Here is a 21,566-nt window from a genome sequence, read left to right as displayed (position 1 = left end):
GGGACTCCAGGATCATGACCTGAGCCGAAGGCAGTCGCTTAACCAACTGAGCCACCCAGGCGCCCGATAGGCAGGTTGTTTTAACTGCATTTATTAGATTGACTGAAATCCATTCTCGAGCTTGGCAAGATTTAAACAAGCAAAATGAAGCTATTTTGGTGTATGGTATGAAATGAAGAGCCTAGTTTTCCCTTAATACTTCGCTGTTTTTAATCTTCTGATTCCCACCTCTGTCTTTCAGTTTCACTGGAGATTCTAAACTTGCGTCAAGTATGCGCTATGTGGAAACACAGTCAATGCAGATAGGAGCATCCTATATGATTCAGTTCAGTTTGGTGATGGGCTGTGGCCAGAAATACACTCCGCACATGGACAACCAGGTGAAGCTGGAGTACTCAAACAATCATGGCCTCACCTGGCACCTGGTCCAAGAGGTAAGTCTGTTTTCTCTAATGCTTGTAGGCTCCTCCTTTTTACATAGGAAGCAGAGAGTTACAATTCCAAAAGTTTAGGTTTGGTTCAAAAGGAACAATGTTATTTGTAACTTAGCGTTGAAGTCAAGTCAGCAATAAGGATTCCACATTCTGCACTATCAGATACTAAATTATAATTGAAAATAAAAAAGAAATGAGAATAACTTCAGGACTGGGTACTCTAGGATGGTGTTTGGAATATTATTTTCTCTAACCCTCCTCCTCCATAAATTTTCTCTAACCCTTCCTTCCTCCTTCCTCTCTTTCTTTTCTCCCTATAGCATGTCTTTATCTGTTCTTTTCTAACTCTCTTTACCTGTAGGTAGTCCATATTAAAAATTTGGCACATCTTGCCTTTAAAAAAAAGAAGAAAGAAATACATAGATCCAGATTCTTAGGATCAAATTGTACTTCTTTATATACACAGTGATCTGACATTACAATACATGCATAAATAGCACAGTGATTAGAATAATTTTGCCAAATGCCAGTGTTATGATAAAAGGTCAAAATATGGATCCTAATCCATGTCCATTTTTATATGTGAGAATTAAAAGACAGTCAATTTCATGGTGACACTTGTTTCCCCATTATTTCCCAAATATTTCAGTTTCACAGAAGGAAGAATCATGGATTGCATCCATATTGCAAATAGTTAAGATTATGACATTAGATTTCTCTAAGGCCTTTTACATTTATGGTGAGTGAGTCAACACATTGTCCCTGGAGGAACAGAAGCCAAGTTTAATTTTTGCCTTCCTCTCTCTTAGGAATGTCTTCCAAGTATGCCGAGTTGTCAGGAATTCACCTCAGCAAGTATTTACCATGCCAGTGAGTTCACGCAGTGGAGAAGAGTCATAGTGCTTCTTCCCCAGAAAACTTGGTGAGAGATGACATCCATAGTGACTTTAACTTTTACCATCTCTGTTAGCGCGACTTGAATATGAAGAAGAGTTAAGCACCATGGCAAGATGAATTTTCTTTGTCATCAAAAGACCCAGATCTTTCTTTTATATTGAGGATATTTGAAAAATAGAACTAATGAAAATTTGATTCCCAAACTGTCCTACTTTTTTTTTTATTATGTTAATCACCATACATTACATCATTAGTTTTTGATGTAGTGTTGCATGATTCATTGTTTGCGTGTAACACCCAGTGCTCCATGCAGAACGTGCCCTCCTTAATACCCATCACCGGGCTAACCCATCCCCCCACCCCCTTCCCTCTAGAACCCTCATTTGTCCTACTTTTTTTTTTTAATTTTCGTATGGTTGACACACTGTTACATTAGTACATCAGGTGTACAACTCAGTGATTTGACAACTCTGTACCTTATGCTTATGTATGTCAGAAGCACTACTACCATGCCACTGACCACCTTCCCTATGCTGTGCCTTTTATTCCTGTGACTTATTCATTCCCTAAACAGAAAACTGTATCTCCCACTCCCCTTCACCCATTTTTTCCACCCTCCCTACCCCGGGGCAACCAACAGTCTGTTCTCGGTATTTGTTGGTCTGATTCTGCTTTTTGTTTATTCAATTTTTTGCATTTTATTTTTTATGATTTTATTTATTTATTTGAGAGAGAGAGAGCACAAGCAAGGGGAGGGGGAAAGGGAGAAGCAGATGCCCCGCTGAGCAGGGAGCCCAATGTGGGGACTCAATCCCAGGACCCTGGGATCATGACCTCAGCAGACGCATAACCGACTGAGTCACCCAGGGCCCCTGTTTTGTATTTTAGATTCCACGTATGAATGAAATCATGTGGTATTTTTCTTTCTCAGTCTGACTTATTTCACTTAGCATAATACCCTCTATGTCCTAGCTTTTTCTGACCTCCCTTTCTGCCCCAACTCAATGAGCTGTTCCTTTAGGTTTGACATATGTTAAAAGGGAAGGATACAGCATCCAGAATCTCCTATGTCAAGACAATTTGCATTTCAAGGCTGTTTTCTCGCTGCAAAGCCCTACTTTTTTATTTCAAAAGCTTAATACACACTTTTTTTACTATTCACATTCTCTCAGTAACCATAAAAATCATCCCCCAAGAAGCTAAAGCCTCAGTAATTAGGGAGAAATTTAAATATTTGATAATGTTTAAGAGAAAAACACTTTTTTTCCCTAAATATTACATAATTTTTAGATTGATTGCTCTGGGCATCTGCTGGTGAGGAATAGATTGTAGGAGAAAGAGTGAAGACAGGGAGTTGAGTTAGAAATTTCCAGGCATTCCATGTTTAGGTGGCTTGGAGTATGACTGTAGCAGACAAGACAAGAGCCGTCATTGTGAAATATATTTTAATCAAATAGGGCTTGCTGATGCACTCCGTGGGAGCTGTGGTAGAAAAGAAAGAATCAAAACCAGTTTGTAAATCCGAGGCCTAGGTAAACTGACCGAGGTGGGGAAGCCTGGAGAAGGAGTGGATTTGGGGCAGGAAATGAAGCGTTCTGTTTCTGGGATGCGGAGTTTAAGATACTTATCTATCCAAGCAGAAATGTCGAGAAGCCAACTGGACTTATACATCTGGAGCTCAGAAAAGAGGTTTGGGTTGAAGCGTTAAATACCATGAGGACTGTTTGAAGCCCTGTGACAGGATAAGTTGCCCAAGAAAGAGACTTAGACTAGAAATTAGACTAGAAATTAGAAGCTCTCAGTCTGTTCCTTACCAGTGATTAATTAATCACATGATTTTAACAATCCACAACCTCTTCAAGCCTGATTTCTCATGAGTAGAATGAAGTTTAATTAGATGATCTTAAAAGTCCCTCTCAGTTCAGGAATTCTAAGATTCTGTGATGTGGGTAGTAAGAAAAACATGAAAGAGACAAGAATTGTATTTTTCTGTGGCATCAGCCTTCCAAGACCCCTTTTGTAAAGAGAAAATTACTAAATAAACCCTTCTTCGATTATTTTACGTGGAAGCTAGGCTCTACACAAAACAATTGGTTAGATAACAACCCAGAATTATTATTACACGTCCTTTAGTTGGAGATTGAATTACTGAATTATAGAAGAATGTCTCCTTGATTATTTTTAAGGATTCATCATTATGTCAGTTGGAATAAAATGCTTGAAATTTGATTTCCACAGGTTTTTTTATATCCAACTGTGAGCCATTTCCTAGATATTCTGTTAATGCTTTGTATAACAAGTTGCTACTTTCTCTAACATCCTACTTTTTTATGTCTACTGCTGGGAATATAATCAGGATTTGTATTTAATTTCAATGGTATTCCAAGCATATCTATCATGATTATAAAAAAGCAACAGATCAAACAATTGAAATAGTAGTCATACTTGCTGTAAAGCTACTGAGGTTTTTTCTTTATGATTATTTCACCATTAAGTGTACCACCCTCATTATTTAAAAATGTTGATTTTTATTTATTGACATGTAAGGTATAATTTCAAAATTATGATGGTAAGTTCATCTTGATAGTGTATCTTAGAGATGTCTTTTCATCCCCAGAAATGTTATAAACTTATTCTTTTTTTTAAAGATTTTATTTATTTGAGAGAGATAGAGCACATGCAAGAGAGCACAAGCAGGGAGAGGAGTTAGGGGAGAAAGGGAGGGAAAAGCAGACTCCCCGCTGAACGGGGAGCCCAGTGTGGGCTTGATCCCAGGACCCTGAGATCATGACCTGAGCTGAAGTCAGATGCTTAACCAACTGAGCCACCCAGGCACCTCTAAACTATTATTCTTAATTAATGTAATTTAGGCAGTATCCAAAAAATACTGTCCTTTGTCAAAAAAAGAACAAAAACCTTTGCATGTTATTTCACAGATTGTATGTTGCATTATTATTTCCTAGCTTACAAGATAGTACCACTGAGTTGAAAGTTTTAGTATAGTCAGAAAAATCAATTCTCATCAATATTTATTAGACACTTGAGAGGAAATCTATTTGACCCTTAAACACTTCAGTTCCAACACTGCCTGCCACATGTTGGGTACTCATTAAATGTTGGGGCATTGAATAGAATTCTAATTCAGTGTGCCTCGATGTCTATAGATTATTCGTGCAACCATTTGCCTTTAAATCCATGTAACTGAATAACTGAACTCTGCTTTTCCAAATTTTTTTCAAAGCCCTGGGTAAAGAAAGTAAAATATTTTTTAAAAACGAACAAACCCAATAAGATATTTTCTTTTAACATTCCTGCTAATAGTTAAACTAAACATGATTGCTATATATATATAAAAAAAAAGTGTTCATCTGGTTATTATCATTGGTTTGGGATTTATAATGTTTTTTAAAAGCTCTGCTATAAAGATGAAGTACATTTAGTATCCCTGGCATTCTTGATAACTTTATTATATTCATTTCAAACTTTTGCAAATAGCATGTTGTTCTTAAGCATCGGGAAAAACAGTGCAGTTTAGTTTTAAGCAGTTTTCCTTTTGGCAAGTCTTTGTTCTGCTGCTTTGATTCACACATACACAACTCTAAATTGAATACACACAAGCAAATGTGGTCCCCACATTACCAAAAATCTGTGAACTTTGGAAAATATGCTAGATAGGACAACTTAGAGTGGAAATATTGAATATATATACACCTGCTTAGAGAAATTATATTGTATATGAACTGAACATTTGTTACCCAGTGAAAATTAATTTTGTTTTTATGAGAGCATTTACATAAGAACGGGGCCTAATGAGACCCAAACAGCTGTCAGTTGCTACTTCATAAACAAATCTACACCTAATGACTGAATAAGTTTCAGAAAATTGGGTAAATGTAATTATAGTAACTCTGAAAGTGGAAAATACAGTTTAGTCAGCCTTCATTTACCTCAGTTCCTCAGCCTTGATACCTTAATACCTAACTACCAAGAGATGACTCGATGCTATTTTAATTCAGTCTAGAAGTTTATATGGGAAAAAAATCAAAGACAAGACTGACAAGTTTTGTTGCTTTGAGGAATCCATAGAGTTTGGGTTTTAAATGCAAGTCAACTTCATTTCATGATCCACATAGCAATGGTCCCACTTTCAGACCCAATCCGAAGCACAAAAAATGTTCCTTCTAAGAATGCTTAGATCTGAGGGGGGGATGGGTTGGCAAATTAAATATTTGTATTGAGGGCAATATTTAGCAGTGATGCAGCTGCAAATCAGTGAGATCACACCTTGTGTTCTCATGTGTGACCAGCTGGAGATTGCTCACACAGCTAATTTTTTTTTCTCACTAAAAACGAAGCCAATATTCAACCTCTTCTGCTTCCTTTTCTGTTAATTAACATCAGCACATTAAACTGTGGATTGTAATTTTAAATGGAAAAATCCACTTTAAGCTTTTTATCTTAAGGAAATAGTCTCTTTTTCAAGAGTTCACAAGATGCATGTAAGGACTAATTTACTTAGTAAAAGAATTTAGAATGTGTTTACGTGACTGTTCAGAAACATACATAAACTGGGAAATCTGGGACATCTCTGAAACCCTCCCACCCCATTTTAATGTTTGAAATATCAAAACTTCAAAACAATGTATGCCATGGGTTTCACGTAGGCATGTGACTAGATAGGAAATAAACCATCATCTCAGTCAACAACCACCAGAACAATCACTAAATTTACGAGCTAGAAGGGATCTTAGAAATTGGTTTGCCCAATCCCTTTATTTGAGAGGTGAGGAACTAGAAAGCCTGAAGGCTTAAATTTCTCACTAAAGGTCACACAGCTGATAAATTGCAGAGCTAGAGTCCAAGGGGCCAAGTCCCCAGACCCCTAGTACATTCTTTACTCCATTACCTACAGAAGGCAGAAACAGGCTGCCCTTTCCTGGCCTGTTCATCCACTTATTGACTCATTTTTTTAGCAGTCTCTTTTGGTACACCTACTTAATTCTGTTCCTGTGCAAACTGTTGAGACAAAAGATAGCTCTGTCCCCAAAAGAGCTCACAGTCTAGACACCTGTGGCCTCAGACTTGACTCAGATTATCAGTCCTGACAAGATACAGTCATCTTTCCTTTGCATGAAACTTAATTTGCTTCTCCTCTGTAGGGCTCCATGCTCTAAAACAGTGTACCTACTTTTATAGTAGGATCTTCTACAAACCATTTCTTAATGGGACTATGAAAATTGTGATGGCTATTAGATTTCAAATATAAACTATTACCATAGAGGAGGTATATCTCTGTCATTGCATATATCTTGACAAGTGCTGATATGCAGCAAATCAGTGTCTACTGGATGCATCCTGGAATTATCCTACTAGGAATGAAAATGCAACATATTAGCCACAGATCATTGGCAAAATAAACAATCAAGGCTTAGTCTGGATTTTAACAATCTGTTACATACTTAGGGAGTATTTAATATGTGGGTAATTGATGCAGTAGACGTTAAGGGATCATTCAGAGCAGTTAAGATCAAGTGTATGTGTAGACAGTGTGCTTAGGGAGGGTTTAATCAATGGAATGGAGCATGCACATGAATTCTGCAAATCCTTTTTGTTTTCTTTTGTTTTGCACTTTGACCAAAAAGAACTAATCACAATCCCTGAAAATTTCTAGAGGCAAAAAATATGATGGGAATTGAAAAGAATTTTTTGTGACTGTCAGTGGATGGAAACTTTCTTGACATTGCTCTCAAAATACTCTCTTCTTTAGACTTTCCATCTGGTTTAGACGAATCAAGGTCTAAAGTGTTTCTCTATGTGTAATGGACTGTTTAGCTTTTTGTTTCCACTTAACATCAGCTTGTCCATGAAACCTACCCAAGTTAATGTTTCTGAAATAATCAGCAGAATTTAGTACCCAGATGTTCTTACTTCTAGAACATGTTCTTCTTAGAGCACATTGTAGCATGTCCCTCAAGCCCCAAAAAATACCCCCAAACAAAAGTTTTGTTTTATATTGAGAGCTCACTGGGAGTTTTCCAATAACTGCTGTTTATTTATTGAAAGAAATTTCATTACCATGATTGAAACACCTCACATTTTCCCCTGTGGAAGAGAGGCTCTTTTGTATATACCTTTTTTTTTTTTTTAAATATTCCTTCTTTCTTGCTTGCTTTTCCTAGCATCAAATCTCTGCATAACAACAAAAAAATCTGGTATTTTGTTTTTCTTCAAAACGTCGCAAATTAAATTAAGATGGAGGTATATATCCAGATTCCTTTTTAACTTTTCGTCATGATCGCTAATAATTGAGTAGACAGACTTTCAACTGCCAAAGAAAAATGACTGGCAGCTAAATGCAAGTTCCAGAAAGTTAGTCATCTGAAAGAGTCTGAACTCTGACATTCTTCGTTCTACCGTGTGTCCGCTAAAATACTGTTTTCGCTCCGGTCCCTTGTTTCTAGGTCCAGTGCCACCCGCTTCCGCTGGAGTCAGAGCTATTACACAGCCCCAGACGAGTGGGCTTTGGACAGCATTTACATTGGCCAGCAATGCCCAAACATGTGCAGTGGGCACGGCTCATGTGACCACGGCGTGTGCAGGTACACACACCGCCACGTGTGATCGGTTGCCTGCTTCTCGGGGTTTGCGTTCAGAGGGAGAGCACGGCCGTTGTCATCAGAGCGGTACGGACAGACTGATGAATAATGAAGGAGCCAAAAGGAAAACGGCCCTCCTTCCTGCTCTTATTTTAGGTGTAAAAGATGCTGTTACATTTTTTTTTTTTTAAGATTTTATTTATTTATTTGAGACAGAGAGAATGAGAGAGAGAGAGAGAGCACATGAGAGGGGGGAGGGTCAGAGGGAGAAGCAGACTCCCCGCCGAGCAGGGAGCCCGATGCGGGACTCGATCCCGGGACTCCAGGATCATGACCTGAGCCGAAGGCAGTTGCTTAACCGACTGAGCCACCCAAGCGCACAGTGAAACTTTATTTATTATTATTTTTTAATAAAGATTTTATTTATTATTTGACAGAGAGAATGAGAGAGAGAGAGAGAGAGCACATGAGAGGGGGGAGGGTCAGAGGGAGAAGCAGACTCCCCGCCGAGCAGGGAGCCCGATGCGGGACTCGATCCAGGGACTCCAGGATCATGACCTGAGCCGAAGGCAGTCGCCCAACCAACTGAGCCACCCAGGCGCCCTGCTGTTACATTTTAAGTGAAGTCTGAATCTGTACATCCTAAACTTCAAAATCTCACCTCTAGACGAGGCCTCCTGGGTTTAAGTTTCAGAGTTTATTAATTAACCCCAAAGTCCCCTTTGGGGTTAAAAGAGCCTCGCTGTTGTTTGTTTCCCTTCCGTTCCCCTGACAGTCTTAAAACACAAGTCAGACAGCTGCTGCGCGCTCTCCTGCGCCGCGTGACCGAAGCTCAAGGCTGTAGGCAGGGGGAGACGGTGATTATCGCTAATGAGGATGGGAAAGGAACACACCTGAATACTTAAAGACTCTAAAAGAGACGGAATTTAATCAGAAAGAGGAGCCATAAAACATGGCCAGAGCTACACGTCGGAGGAGCAAACCTTTCCGTGTGACTCTCAAGATCTACAGGAAGATCCCACGCTTCTCCTCCCACGCCACCCCCGCCCCGTCGCCGATACGCACGCGCGCGCGCGCACACGCTCACAGACACGCACGCACAGACGTGCGCGCGCACACACTCACAGACGCGCGCACGCACAGACACGTGCGCGCACACGCGCACGTGCACGCATGTACCCATCTCCTCCCTCATTACTGCTTGATGCCTCGGTTCTGCTGTTACGGCACCATTTCTTTTAAGAAAAGATTCTGTCCTTTTTTCCTTTCAATGTCAAAAACTGAAGCTTGTTACGACCACATACACAGATTGACATTGTGGAGAAAAATCTCGTGTGAATGCTAAGGTCTGAGCAAAAGGGAGACGTGGGAAATGCAGGTGCGTGGCCGTGGCACTCCCAGAAAAGAGGCTGTGACTTTACGTGGCCCTTCCTCTCTCCCAGGTGTGACCAGGGATACCAAGGCACCGAATGCCGCCCGGAAGCTGCCCTTCCTTCTACGATCATGTCGGATTTTGAGAACCAGAATGGTTGGGAGTCTGACTGGCAAGAAGTCATTGGGGGAGAAATTGTAAAGCCAGAACAAGGGTGTGGGGTCATCTCATCTGGATCATCTCTGTATTTCAGCAAGGTAAGAGCTAGGGGTGAGTGATGACGAAGGTCTGACTAAGCTATGGGAATACGTGATCCCCGCAATGGCTATTTCTGTAAGTGAGCGATTTACGGAGCAGTCTGAACTCAAGGTACAAACGTGGGACAGTTTTATGTTTCCCCACACTGCTTGCTTTTAAATTCCTTTGTCAAATTCCTATCCCTGAACTACATTTGGGAAACTCTAGTAGTTTGATGATGGTTTGGGGTTACTACAAATCCAGGGTAGGGCCGTTGAGAATTCCTGCCCTTCCTTCTTGTCCCTGATTTAAATCTTGTGGCTTTCCTCTCCTGCCATACCAGCCAGGCTTATGCCTTGAGGATCTTTGATGGGGCAGGGACTCCATGTCTTCTCGCCCTGGCATTGGAGGGTGCATGAGCGTGCAGCCTGGGGTCAAAGAGTGAGCAGGGGTGGTGAAGGCGAAGCCTCAAGGTTAAGAACAACAGCTGCCTGCTGCAGTCCGATTCCACCACTCCCTAGCTGTGTGACTTTGAGCAAAACCCTTAACCTCGGTATGGCTTGGCTTCCTCATCTGTACAGTGGAAATAAGAGTATTCTATCTCATCAGGATCATGATGCAGAGTAGATGAGTCGGTACTTGTAGGTCACGTAGAACAGTGCCGAACACATAGAAAGCGCTTCTGTAAGTGTTAAATTTGTCAATCCATTAATCTCAAGAATATGATTGGAAGAAGGAGGGGTGACGCTGGGGTTTGGGGATGTGCAGAGCTGTTCCCTGGGACTGACTGTCCATGTTGAGCAGACATCTCGCATCCTATTTCAGCTCAGTTTGTAGCCTGCTGGTGGTGTCTGATGATACAGGACTGTCTGAGTCAACTCAGGCTACTATAACAAAAATACCATAGGTTGGGTGGCTTAAATGGAAAATGGGTTTTTTTCCTCACAGTTCTGAAAGGTGTGAAGTCCAGGATCATGGCACCAGCAGATTCAGTGTTTGGTGAGGGCCTGCTTCCTGGTTTATAGTTGGCTGTCTTTTCATTGTGTCCTCACATGGTGGAGAGAACACAGAGAGAAAAAGCAGGCTGTCTTGTGTCTCTTCTTATGAGGGCGCTAATACCATCATGAGGGCTCCACCCTCATAACCTAATAACCTGATAAAGGCCCCACCCCCTAGTACCCTCCCTTTAGGGGTTAGGCTTTCAACATGTGGATTTGGGAGCACACAGACATGAAGTCCGTACAGAGACAGTGTAGAAGTTTTTCTTGCAGTGTTCACCTTTACTAGGGGCAGCACCAGGTGGGACAGACAGGTCAGTAGACACCCCCGAGGGACTAAGGTGCCACCCAGAATCTCTAAGACCGAGTCTCTTGGAACACGCCCAACCCCTGTTGCTTGGTTAGCGATGGGGAGGGGCGAGCTACCCTCCTCTCCTCCCTCGCTACCATCTAGACAACACATTATTTTCTTTCTCTCTCCTCTAATTCATCTCTTTATTTAGTCCTCAAAAGGACTAGAGTGGGAGCAGGCCTAGTTCTCCAACCTGAGCTATGTGTCTAACCCTACTTATTAGCAGCGCTCTTTAGAATGTCAGGTGCTTAAAACCACTTCCCAGCAGGTACTATAGCCACCAATTCTAGGACAACTGGAAATGTCCCAGTCTACATCACCTAACAGATACACAGGTGTGGGTGATATACTGTAGGGCTCATATGTTGTGGAATCTGGGCAGAAATCCAAAATAGCTTAATTTATGCAAATGCAAAAATAGGTACAGGTTTTATTTTGATGCAGGTGCAGAACAAAGAATCATCAGCAAGCAAACAAGATAGAGAATGATAGAAAATCAGGGATGAATTCCATTTGATGATATTTCCTATCCATTGACATTGAACATCCACTGGTCATTATTGTTAGAGATAATCTTCCACAAGTGACGAATATGTATTGCACAGATCTGGACACACCATGTAATTGTTCAGAAATGGGAAGATTATGTCTCCCATAAGCATCAATTTTAAATAAGATTATGAATCCTTAACTAATATGTACCAAACACCCCAGTAAACACGTATGCATACACACAAATATTTCAAACATAGAAAGGTTACATATCAATATGTATATAACTGTAATTCAAGATGATCTCTATACTAAAGCTACCTGGATCGGTACCTAAGCTCCAAAACTCATTAGCTGATTCATCTTGCAGCCTTATAACATCTTTCTGTACCTCAGTTTTCTCTATTGTAAAGTGGGACTTGGAGAGTATCACTGGGTTAATGAAGGTAAAGAATAAAGAATAGTGTTGGGCACATAGAAATCGTTCAATAAGTGTTAGCTATCACAATTACATTTTATGAGAATATATTTAAAATTGGTATCACTAGATATTTCCATATGTGTACCCTGCCACTAACTTAAAATCAGTATTTCAGGGATGCCTGGGAGGCTCAGTCGGTTAAGTGTCTGTCTTCAGCTCAGGTCATGATCTCAGGGTCCTGGGATGGAGCCCTGAGTTCACCTCAGTAGGCAGTCTGCTTCTTCCTCTCCTCCTGCCCCTCCCCCCACTTGTGCTCGCGTGCTCTCTCTCTACCCCTTAAATAAATAAATAAATAAATAAATAAATAAATAAATAAATAAATAAAATCTTTAGAAAAAATCAGCATTGGGGCGCCTGGGTGTCTCAGTAGTTAAGTGTCTGCCTTCGGCTGACGTCATGATCCCAGGGTCCTGGGCTTGAGCCTCACATCGGGCTCCCTGCTCAGCGGGGATCTGCTTCTCCCTCCCCCACTCCTCTTGCTTATGTTCCCTCTCTCGCTGTGTCTCTCTCTGTCAAATAAATAAAATCTTTAAAAAAAAAAATAAAATAAATCAGCATTTCAAAAGTAAAATCATTCTCTTCCCCTCCCAATCCAACTTTCTTCCTAAATTTTTGTCCAAATATCTGAAGAGCATTTTTTTTTCTTTTTTTTCTCTTGTATCAGGCAGATCTGTTTTGAATTCTAAGTGAGAGAAACTAGCTTAAGCAAAAAGGGAGGAAATTTGGTTCATGTAATCAAGACACAAGGTAAAACTGGCTTCAGAGATATCTGGAACCAGAAACTCAAATGCCCACAGAACTCTCTCTGTTTTCAGGTCAGCTCTCATTTATGAGAATGGTACTGGGGCCACAGAGCTTTCTGAGCAGCCCCGTAGAAAAATCTGGGGAAGGTTTCGGATTGGCCAGTCAGTTTCCTGGGGAATGGCGTACTCTGAGTGGCATAGCCAGAGAGGTGGGATACAGGGTTTGGCAGCCCCCACCAGCAGGGACAGTGACCCAAAAGAACAGCTCTGCACATCCACCACCTTTTGCAAACCACCTTAAACCTAAAATGTGCTTCTATCCTGTCCCTCTTCTATCACAGAATTCAGGATGCTCTCCAATACTGCTGCCCTAATTGTACAACTTACTTTCTTTTTTGAAATGTCAGACCTCTGCTCCAAACAGAAATCTCTCCTCCACATCCCAGGTTTTGCCAATTTCCCTGTCTTTGCTTAATCTCCACTGCCTACCATGATGCCTTCCACCATCTCTGTTATCCCTATAAACTTTGTAGCATCTGGCTCAAATCCTGCTGCTCTGTGGAGCTTTGTGGGACTATGGCAAACTACACTGATCTCTCCATTCTTTGAATTCCTCCCTCATTGGTGTTCTGTACATACATAGATCATATTTTTATTTTTATTCTCATAGGACCCAGCAAGATGCTGAGTCCTACTGACTGAGCTGAACTCTAGATAAGATGTTCAGCTCAGAAAAGCATGCCCTGTGGTAGGCATTTATAAATCAGTAAGTACCTTTGAGATGGACTAGATTGGAGAATTGATAGATGATCGTATGACCAAATGGGACTCGACAAGGAGTAGAATTTGGTCTGCGGCCCTAATTGTCATATTGTCACTACACATACTTGTGAGCTCTCCTTTCAAGTTTGTGGTATTGTGCCTGGTGTGATTGGCACCCAATAATTATAACTGAAGAAAGGAATGAATGAACAAATGAAGAAAATTGGAAGACAAGAGGTTCTAAATAAATGGTTATTTTCAAATAAATATAGTAGGATTATTTTTCTAGTAGCATTTTGATTAAAGAAGATTTTAATAGGCATAAGGGTAAAGTTTTATGAAATGTTTTAGAGGTTGTGTTATAAAGGCTCTAGATTCTGAAAGCATTACTTTTAAATGTGTTTTATTTCATCGAAACCCTTAGAGCAGTGAGCCATTTTGACCTAGAATGTGGGGGGGAAATAGGAGAGTATTTTTCACATTCCAAGAGTGAGGAGATCTGTAACCTATGACTCCAACACACACACGTGTACACATTACACATGTAAATATGTCTAGACATACACACATACATTGATCATAGTAGAATAGAGAAACTGCAAAGCATGTGTTACATCAAATTCTAAATTCTGACAAAAAGTTTGCCATGAGCCATTTCCTTTTTCTTTTTTATCTCCCTTTAAAACAGTGTTCAGCATTTCAGGTCACTGAACAAAAGAAAATGATTTGTGCTATTCTCTGGGAAAAAAAACCATCTTCAGTGCCAAACTAAGCATTTGTATGATATTTTCCACCACTTACAAAAATCCCACAAAACACCTTTAAAACCTTTGTCGACCAACACCATAGTCTCCTGGAAAAACAACACCGCTCTGTGATTTTCACAATAGACTAATCATTCCAACCAGCTAATTGTGATAATTGGATTTTTATAATTCTCCTCACCCTACATCTTGATCCTTCTGGCTCATTTCCACGTGCCAAATTTTTCATAGAAGTTTGCTGGATTGGAATTAACTAGCAAGGTTCTGTAGGTTTTCTTTTGAAAATCATTCTTCCTGTAATGATCCTGCGGCATGAAAATTCTAGGCCAGATTATAATAACCTCTGAGGTTCAAGTCAACAAAAAGAAAAGTTAAAAGTGCATATAACACGTTGAAAATGCATATTACCTCTAAGCTTTTCTCAAATACTTACTTCAAATTGAGAGTTCCAAAGAATAAGTTCCTATTTCAGGATTAACTTCAGTTCTCATTTCGCTGGTACCCTTGTTTATTTTGGAATCTCTTAATTGGCTTTAGATTTATCAGTAACAGTGTACTGTTTTAATTATCCCCAAGTATTTCCCCTGTGACTTCTAATAACTGAAACCCTTTCTTAATTAACTTAGTGGATTAGAGGAGGGTTTAAATTATAAGTGTGAGGGGTGTTTTTCTCTATACTATGTATCCTATCTCAATTTTTCTTCCTGACTTTTAATTGAACTCCTTGGGAGCTCTCCAAGACCAGTTCGGTGCAGTCTGTGGATTAGCTTTGGCAGTATCTGTTTGGGTGGAAGAATCTCATGAGCAAACCTTTTTTCCGTCCCATTAGCATGAACCCATTTACTTACAACAGGACTGATAACAAACCTTGTTAATTTGAACCTAGTACTTCACAACAGGACTGTGACATGAAGGGGACACACAGAGCAAAGGAAGCAAGTTGCTGGATTTGAGGAAATTTTTCACATTTTTAAAACACAAAGACCATTTCACAGTCACAAAAACTTACCGAAATGATCCCTCCCAACCTCTGTGTTTCCAAGAAGGAGACCGAGACAGAGAGACTAGGAGCCTCAGAGACTTGAGTACTCTTTCTTTTTGTCAGGAAGTTTCTATTTTGCCAGTTTCACTCTAATTCCCAAGGAGGAGGGGGGTCAGGCCATATCTCTGGAGAGGATGTTTCCTCAGTAAGGCATGCCATATGCTCAGCAAATTACATGCAACGTGTATTTCATCTAATTGTCACAGCACCCTGTAAGGAAGGTATTATTACCCATATTGTACCTTTGAGGAAAATAAAAGCTCAGAAAGGTCACACAGCTAGTGAACAGCATGAATAATGGGCTAAAATTCCAACCCAACTCTAACTGATTTCAAAGTACATGGTCTTTCTCCATAACTCTGCCTGGAGGAGATTTACAAAGCAAATAGAGGAAGTGTTTTAATTAAAATTAATTTTGCCTTATTTTTAAAGACTTTTGAATACTCTTTCTAGGATTAGCAGTTCCCAGGGGTCTCATAACCAAGTCTGGGAGTCAATGATGCAGAGACTAATCAAACGTAGTCAGGAATAGTTACCGTAACCTGAGCAAAGAATTAAATGGCATGACTTGCGCCTCTCAACGTTAAATGGGGACAAAATCATCTCCCTGTGGTGCTAGGATGTTTGTATGATCTTGAAACTGAAACAGCAAAGTGCCAGTGAGCTCCCAGATGATTGAATCTATGATTCTTCCGTCTTTTGGAAAGGCTGGGAAAAGACAGCTGGTGAGCTGGGATCTGGATACTTCTTGGGTGGACTTTGTCCAGTTCTACATCCAGATTGGTGGAGAGAGCGCTGCGTGCAACAAGCCGGACAGCAGAGAGGAGGGCGTCCTCCTTCAGTACAGCAACAACGGGGGCATCCAGTGGCACCTGCTGGCAGAGATGTACTTCTCAGACTTCAGCAAACCCAGGTAACCGCCCCGGATGGCCTCCCACTGGTTTCCAGGAGTGGTAAAGAGTACATTTTTGTGCACTGTTTCCAAAATATCACTAACTCTTACAAAAGTAGACACTACATCAAAAACTAATGATGTACTATATATGTTGGCTAACTGAACATAATTAAAAAATGAAAATTAAAAAATAAAGTAAAAAATAAAAGTAATAAGTAGACAAACTCGTAAGTATCTGAGTTAAATGATAGCTCAGCATATAAAAATTTCGTTTCATTTGTTTCTGGACAAAGAGTACTTGTTTTCATGGCTGAATTTTAAAAAGCTTAAGAAAAATTGTGACTAGAGGAAAAGTAAGACAATTGACCAGTTTTCCTACAGAAAACTCACTTTTCCCATTTGCACGTTCTTTAAATACACACACACCATATATTTTATATATATATGTATAAAGTTATTTATATATAATAAAATTAGTATTAAACATGTATAAAATATAAATTTATATAATATATGAAAATATAAATTTATATAAATTTGTATAAAATAGAATTATTTTTATATGGAGAGAGTATAAACACACATTTATATATTAACATATAAATATGTTCATTGGTTAGATTTAACAGCAAGATGGATTTTATTAAAAGTTTTCATATAGCAGAGCTAACCCTAGACAAAGTATCTGTGGGGCTCAGGTTTTTCTAAAATTTTTTACTGGCCCATCCCTGTCTTTATTTTCATGGATGAAGAATACACGTAATAAATAAAAACCATGACAGGTAAGGAGTTTGGGAAAATGACTCATGCTTAATACTAATACCTATACCAGGCAATCAATGTATTTAGTTATTTTACAATTATGTAGCATTTTGAAATTCTACATTTATACTTTATATTTTATATGTCATTAAAATTTATTCAAGGATATCACTTTTAGAGTATTCCATTTTATAATCTCAGGATTTGCACTTTAACATAAAGACAGAATCTTTCTTTATATGTTGACCATCAACCGTGTCAAGTTTTAACATCTTGTTTTGCATTTTACAATTGAACCTCGTTTTATTGGAGAAAAATATTATTGAAGACTCTATAGGTCCAATTCTCACAAATTAAATGTATTTGAGCATACTGTAAACATACAGCTATTTTGTAGCTTGAAGGTTCCTAAGTTTGTTGTTTTAAAACATTGAGTCATTTAAAGGTGACATAACTTTCCATAATATAACATAAGTAAACATGCAGACAGACCAACCAAAAGCTTTTCTTCTAAGGGACACAGAGAGAGGCAGAAACCAGAGGGGAGTAACTGGGGAAAACGAGAGACACAACCTCCAGGGAGAATGTCAGCAAGTGTGTGGGAGACCGAACGTGGTGACATTTCCCCCAGTACAGGACAAAGGGAATTGATAATGGTGCCAAATGAGTTTAAACAGCAATTTAAAATAATTCAAATTATTTTTTCCGAACATTATCATTGGCAATCTGGAAATTATTCAACATTCAGTAAAGTGACTAGATTACTGTATAGACAAACAGAAATTCAATAGCTTTTTCAAATTTCAGAAATATTCAGCTTTTATTTATGGGAGTTTTTCTTTAGGGCCAGAATATTTCACCACATTCTCAAAGAGTTCTATGGTACTAAAATGGTGGGGAAATTTTGAGTTGGGAGATATCAGAAAAAGACCCCATTCATGGTGGCCAATACGTAAATATAAGGAATAACTTTAACCAATAATACTGAGCATCTCTGTAAAGAAGAACTACGAAACTTCAAAACTTCCCGCAGAGATATAAAAGAAACCAAGTAAATGGAAAATAATACAACATCTCTGGGTAGGAAGACTAAATATTGTGATATGAAGATAATCTCTTAATTTATATCTCATGCAATTCCAATGAAAATCTTAGTGATATGTTTTGGGGAACTTTATACCTAGAAATATAAACTGGCAAAAAAGCTTAAACTTTTGGGAAAAAAATAGAGGAATGCCCTACATGATTTTAAAACATACACTGTATAACCTTTAAATAATTTAAATGGTGCATGGATAGAACAAACAGTGAAGGCAAATGGATCACCTAGAAATTGACTCACATATATGTAAAAATATGTATATTAAAACAAGGTGAACTATCAATGAAAAATGGTTATTCAATCAAGTGGTGTTAGAAAAAATGGGTAGGCTCTTGGGGAAAATTATCTATTTAGATCATTACCTGACCCCATCAAAAACTATTAAAGACTGGTTAAAGATTTAAACATTTAAGTGAGTATCTGATCTTAGAAAGAGATTTAAACTTCCTAAACACAAATTCAATGGAAGAATTAACAGAGAAAAGGGCTACTCACATAGAAATATACTACTTGCAGACATAAAACTACATACACATGTAACACATCTCTGTCAAAGAAAACAGAAAACAGCGAAAGAAAAAAAAACTGAGAAAATATTTTCCACCAATATGAGAAACAGAGGGCTGATGTTCCTGTGAAGAGCTTAAAAAAAATGGGTAAAAGAAGTGAGTCGATGTTACAAAAGAGGTTTAATTAAGTCTAGAGGTTTAATAAAATATGAATAATAGCCAACCTCTGTTGCAATAAAAAGATACCATTTTTCAACAGTCTGGTGGTCATTTTTTAATAATAACACCAGTGCTGTCTCCACACGGGAGCAGCAAGACAGGTGCTCTTGTGTCTTTCTGCAAACCGTAGGACTGTTCCAGGAGGAAATTTGGAAAAAGCAAGAGCCTTAAACATGACTAGTTCATTCAGCCTGATAATTCCATTGCTAGGAATCTTCCCTAAAGAAATAAACTGAGTATCAGATAAAGGGCTAGTATCCAAAATCTATAAAGAACTTACCAAACTCAACACCCAAAGAACAAAGAATCCAATCAAGAAATGGGCAGAAGACATGAACAGACATTTCTGCAAAGAAGACATCCAAATGGCCAACAGACACATGAAAAAGAGCTCAACATCGCCGGCATCAGGGAAATCCAAATCAAAACCTCCATGAGAGACCACCTCACACCAGTCAGAATGGCTAAAATTAACAAGTCAGGAAACGACAGGTGTTGGTGAGGATGCGGAGAAAGGGGAACCCTCCTCCACTGTTGGTGGGAATGCAAGCTGATGTAGCCACTCTGGAAAACAGTATGGAGGTTCCTCAAAAAGTTGAAAATAGAGCTACCCTACAACCCAGCAATTGCACTACTGGGTATTTACCCCAAAGATACAAATGTAGTGATCCGAAGGGGCACATGCACCCCAATGTTTGTAGCAGCAATGTCCACAATAGCCAACTTATGGACAGAGCCAAGATGTCCATTGACAGATGAATGGATAGAGAAGATGTGGTGTGTGTCTGTGTATGTACACACACACACAATGGAATATTATGCAGCCGTCCAAAAAAAAAACCCCGAAATCTTGCCATTTGCAACAACGTGGATAGAACTAGAGGGTATTATGCTAAATGAAATAAGTCAATCAGAGAGAGATAATTATCATAAGATCTCACTGATATGTGGAATTTGAGAAACAAGACAGAGGATCATAGGGGAAGGGAAGGAAAAATGAAACAAGACGAAACCAGAAAGGGAGACAAACCATAAGAGACTCTTAATCTGAGGAAACAAACTGAGGGTTGCTGGAGTGGTGGGGGGTGGGAGGGATGGGGTGGCTGGGTGATGGACATTGGGGAGGGTATGTGCTATGATGAGTACTGTGAATTGTGTAAGACTGATGAATCACAGACCTGTACCCCTGAAACAAATAATACATTATATGTTAATAAATACATAAATATATAAATAAATTATATTATGTAGTACACAAAAAAAGAAAGAAAGAAAGAAACTGAGAGGGGCAACTGGGTGGCTTTGTCGCTAAGCATCTGCCTTCGGCTCAGGTCATGATCCCAGGGTCCTGGGATCAAGCCCCGCATCGGGCTTCCTGCTCAGCAGGAAGCCCGCTTCTCCCTCTCCCACTCCCCCTGCTTGTGTTCCCTCTCTTGCTGTGTCTCTCTCTGTCAAATAAATAAACAAAATCTTAAAAAAAAAAAAAAGAAACTGAGGTGTAGGTAAAGCTTTATGCATAAAGATTTTCATTACAGGATTATTTATAACAGGAAAAAGTAAAACAATAGTATGTGTCGTGAAAATATATAGACAGTAAAATGATCTTAAGAAATAATTAGGGATGCCTGGGTGGCTCAGTTAAGCATCTGCCTTTGGCTCAGGCCATGATCCCAGAATCCTGGGATCGAGTCCCACATTGGGCTCCCTGCTCAGCGGAGAGTCTGCTTCTCCCTCTCCCTCTCCCTCTACTGCTCCCCCTGCTTGTACTCTCTCTCTCTCTCTTTCTCTCTCTTTCTGACAAATAAGTAAATAAAATCTTAAAAAGAAAGAATTATACTGACATGAGAATGTACTTATTATATAATATGAAATTTTAAACTGAAATAAAAACTGTATTTTACATACATCTCACCTATGTAAAAGATTACATGCTTTTATGATATACATCAAGGTGTTAACAGAGGTTAACCCCATGCAGAAGATTATGGGTGATCTTCTGTTTCATTTTTAATTCCTATTAACGCACAATAAGAACTGCTTTGGAAAAAAAATTAATGCTATTTTAATGTAATAACATACAAAGGAACAGTTTTTTCGAAGTTTTTCTTAAAAATATGATACCATTGTCATGGTAATCAAACGACTGTTCAGTAAATCAAACTTAGTAGAAATATCTGCCTCCAAAAAGTACAGTTCCAAATGAAATAAACATGACCAGGACTAAAGGCACTTAAGATCTTAAACCTCTTGATCTCTCTAAACTTGGAAACTTTGGGGGGCACCTGGGTGGCTCAGATGCTTAAGCGTCTGCCTTTGGCTCAGGTCATGATCTTAGGGTCCTGGGATCGAGCCCCGCGTCGAGCTCCCTGCTCAGCTGGGAGTCTGCTTCTCTCTCAGCTGGGAGTCTGCTTCTCTCTCTCCCCACCCCTGCTCGTGCGCTCTCTGTCTCTCTCTCTCAAGTAAATAAAAGCTTAAGAAAAAATAAACTTAGAAACTTTTAAAAAATATCAGGAGACCAAACAAAACTGAACTTTCTCTTGTTGCTATTTTTGTTATTTTAACAGCTGCTAAGAACACAGCTTTTCCTTTCCAGCCATAAATGATTTGCTTTTATGCAGATTCGTCTACCTGGAGCTCCCAGCTGCTGCTAAGACCCCTTGCACCAGGTTTCGCTGGTGGCAGCCTGTGTTCTCAGGTGAGGGCTATGACCAGTGGGCCATCGATGACATCATCATCCTGTCAGAGAAGCAAAAGCAGGTCATCCCGATTGTGAACCCAACTTTACCTCAGGTATCTTTCTTATGTCTGAGCTCCAGGAACACAAGATTGTAAGAGTAGATGGGATTAAAGAACTTCTCACTTCCCCCCAAAATTTAGTGCTTGACCCTTGAATGTAAGTTTTATAAGTA

At 39.4% G+C, this 21,566-nt stretch overlaps 1 protein-coding gene across 1 annotated transcript in view; it reads left to right on the top strand.

Annotated features, from left to right (window-relative positions):
- RELN (reelin) overlaps window positions 1–21,566 on the top strand; it is a 530,360-nt gene that overhangs the window by 398,279 nt on the left and 110,515 nt on the right. The window contains exons 21-26 of the mRNA XM_045864852.3: window positions 242–434; window positions 1,244–1,356; window positions 7,793–7,930; window positions 9,370–9,556; window positions 15,878–16,083; window positions 21,276–21,447. Of these exons, the coding sequence (XP_045720808.1) occupies window positions 242–434; window positions 1,244–1,356; window positions 7,793–7,930; window positions 9,370–9,556; window positions 15,878–16,083; window positions 21,276–21,447 (1,009 nt within the window). The remainder of the gene's footprint in view (window positions 1–241; window positions 435–1,243; window positions 1,357–7,792; window positions 7,931–9,369; window positions 9,557–15,877; window positions 16,084–21,275; window positions 21,448–21,566) is intronic.

The sequence above is a fragment of the Mirounga angustirostris genome, unplaced genomic scaffold (assembly GCF_029215605.1).
Source record: "Mirounga angustirostris isolate CCGP_5_RB_7025 unplaced genomic scaffold, mMirAng1.0.hap1 SCAF_12, whole genome shotgun sequence".
Classification (NCBI taxonomy): Eukaryota; Metazoa; Chordata; class Mammalia; order Carnivora; family Phocidae; genus Mirounga; species Mirounga angustirostris.
This window is presented reverse-complemented; position numbering and strand designations above follow the sequence as displayed.